The sequence below is a fragment of the Emiliania huxleyi genome, assembly GCF_000372725.1.
Source record: "Emiliania huxleyi CCMP1516 chromosome Unknown EMIHUscaffold_117, whole genome shotgun sequence".
Classification (NCBI taxonomy): Eukaryota; Haptophyta; order Isochrysidales; family Noelaerhabdaceae; genus Emiliania; species Emiliania huxleyi.
Window position 1 is genome coordinate 397,450 of NW_005201421.1, and position 2,689 is coordinate 400,138.

Consider the following 2,689-nt stretch of genomic DNA (forward strand, 5'->3'; position numbering starts at 1 on the left):
TTAGACCCGAGGCGGCGTCGACGCGCACCATCCGCTCCCCATCTCGCTCTCCCTCGTAGTGCTGCACGTTGCCGCGGGAAACTCCATGCGCACCACCCGCTCCGCACCTCGCTCGCCCTCGTAGTACTGCACGATGCCGCTGGCAGTCTCCATGCGCACCGTCCGCTCCGCACCTTGCTCGCCCTCGAAGTGCTGCACGGCGCCATTGGCACGCTCCATGCGCACCACCCGCTCCGCACCTCGCTCGCCCTCGAAGTGCTGCACAGTGCCGTCGGCAAACTCCCTGCGCACCACCCGCTCCGCACCTTGCTCGCCCTCGAAGTGCTGCACAGTGCCGTCGGCGAACTCCCTGCGCACCACCCGCTCCGCGTCTTGCTCGCCCTCGTAGTGCACCACGTTGCTGGGAAGCACCAAGCGCACCATCCGCTCCGCGCCTCGCTCGCCCTCGTAGTGCTGCACCTGGCCGGACTGCAAGAGGCGTCGCCGCAGATTCGCGCCATTCTTTTCGCCGCGCCGCAGTCTCCAGTATTCGGCGCGACTCACGCCAGCACCCGTCACTTCCGACGAGAGGCAGCGTGCCGGGCTCACCCTCGCAAGCCACGGGAAGTGGTATCCGGCAATCAAGCGCTCGATGAGAAGCAGCCGCATCGCCACGGCGAAGAGAGGGTCCTTGAAGCGCGCCAGGCCGCTGCGCAGGGCGAGGAGGCCGAGGCGCGGCGACGCGAGGCTTAAGGCGGCGCAGTCGGAGAAGTCGTCGACGCCCTCGAGGATGCGGAGGTGCAGCTCCGGCGGCAGCTCGCCCAGCCAGTCCGTGGGCGGGGCGTCGTCGTCGTCGGTGCGTGCTCGAGGCGGAGACTCCATGGAGGCACGGCGCCTCACCTGAAAAATAGAGAAAAAACTCCGCCATATTTCTAAAGGTATAGCTGCTCGTTTGTTTGCCGCGAGGGGCGGTCGAGGCCTCTGTCCGACAGATGCGGGGTTACACTCGGTGAGGGAGGCGGAGGAACCATGGAAGATCAGCGTTTCATACAGCAAGCGCCGTGCGCATTAGAGGAAGAAATGGCGCGCCCAAATGATCCGGCCCGCTGGGTGCGCTTCTCAGCTCCCCGGCCCTGGGTGTGCGGTTACTGACTGCACTCCAAGTGCTCCAAATGAACCATTGAACAACACCAGAGTCCGGCAACAAGCGCCGTGCGCCGAACAAAAAAGAAGTGGGCCTCAGGACAACTACCTACAACTGGAGTGTAGTGGCACTAACTAATACGGTTGTAAGAGAGAGAGAGAGAGAGAGAGAGAGAGAGAGAGAGAGAGAGAGAGAGAGAGAGAGAGAGAGAGAGAGAGAGAGAGAGAGAGAGAGAGAGAGAGAGAGAAGCTACGGAGAGAGATGTAGATGTGATGTTGCAGAGATAAGGCCGAATCGGCGAAGCATAGGTCTAAGTTTGGGGGGGTACGGTAGATGTCCTGCGAACGAGGTCAACGAGAAGGTGCAGCGCGTCTCGCGCTGCACGTCCTGCCCCACTCTCCGCTGCGCCAGCTTTGCCACCAGCCACGCCCGCCCCGCGCCTCCAGGTCGACCTGCCGGAGACCGCGTCCCGCCGCCTCGGCACCTCATCATGCCGAAGCGGCCGCTCGACGACGTCGTGCTCGTGATCCGCGGCACCGTGATTGACAGCCCAGAGCTGACGACGCTGCGCGTGCGCACCCACGCCGTGCTCGGCGTGCGCGCCATCGGCACCGTCGCCTTCTGCGAAGAAGGACACACCGAGCCTCTCTCTCCTGGCAGCAGCCTGGTGCTCCCGCCGCGCGCCCGCGCGCCCGTTACGTCTCTGCCGCCGACCGTCCCACCCGAGCCGGCAGGTGCTGCGCGAGGGAGGAGAGGTGGTGCTGAGCCGCGGCTGCGTCATCCGTGACCTGCCGGCCCGCGGCTTCCTCTGCCCCGGGCTGGTGGACACGCACACGCACGCGCCGCAGTTTTCGTTTACCGGGATCGGGCGCGGCTCTCTCCGGCAGCGGGTCGAGTGGCCGGACGAGTGACCGTGCTTGCCGACCGCGCCCCGAGCCGCGCCCCAGGTACGACCTCCAGCTACTCGACTGGCTCAACAAGTACACCTTCCCCTCCGAGGCCAAGTTCAAGGATGCAGCCTTTGCCGCGCGCGTCTGCCGGAACGCCGTCGCGCGCACGCTCCGGAACGGGACGACGTCATGCATGTACTTTGCGACGATCCACACGGACGCGGCGCTGCAGCTCGGCCGGATCGCCTCGGGCATGGGCCAGCGCGCCTTCGTCGGCAAGGCGCGCGCTCGCCTCGCCCGCCCGCCTCGCGGAAGGAAAGAGGCGGCCCTGGCGGAAGGGGAGGAGGCGGCCCTGGCGGAAGGAAAGAGGCGGCCCTGGCGGAAGGAAAGAGGCGGCCCTGGCGGAAGGAAAGAGGCGGCCCTGGCGGAAGGAAAGAGGCGGCCCTGGCGGAAGGAAAGAGGCGGCCCTGGCGGAAGGGGAGGAGGCGGGCGGCGCCTCGTCCCGCCCGCGGGATCGCCGCTCCGCCTCCCCAGCCCCCTCTCCGGCCTCTCCCTCCCCGCCCGCCACGGCTCTCCCTCCCCGCTCCGACCCGCCTCTTCTCCCGCGCGGCATATGGGCATGGACTAAGCCGAACCCTTACCCTAACCCTTACCGTTACCCCTTCTCCCGCGCGGC

The 2,689-nt window shown here is 67.0% G+C and overlaps 2 protein-coding genes across 2 annotated transcripts; one reads left to right on the top strand and one right to left on the bottom strand.

The window, feature by feature from the left end:
• Nucleotides 1-861, bottom strand: EMIHUDRAFT_109323 (hypothetical protein; the record flags this gene model as incomplete). The annotated part of the gene is made up of 1 exon (XM_005791026.1): nucleotides 1-861. The coding sequence occupies one exon, from the start codon at nucleotides 859-861 to the stop codon at nucleotides 1-3; it is 861 nt and encodes a 286-aa protein (XP_005791083.1).
• Nucleotides 862-1,613: 752 nt separating this feature from the next.
• On the top strand, nucleotides 1,614-2,034 carry EMIHUDRAFT_224461 (hypothetical protein; the record flags this gene model as incomplete). The annotated part of the gene is made up of 2 exons (XM_005791027.1): nucleotides 1,614-1,736; nucleotides 1,858-2,034. The coding sequence occupies 2 exons, from the start codon at nucleotides 1,614-1,616 to the stop codon at nucleotides 2,032-2,034; spliced, it is 300 nt and encodes a 99-aa protein (XP_005791084.1).
• Between the last annotated feature and the right edge of the window lie 655 nt (nucleotides 2,035-2,689).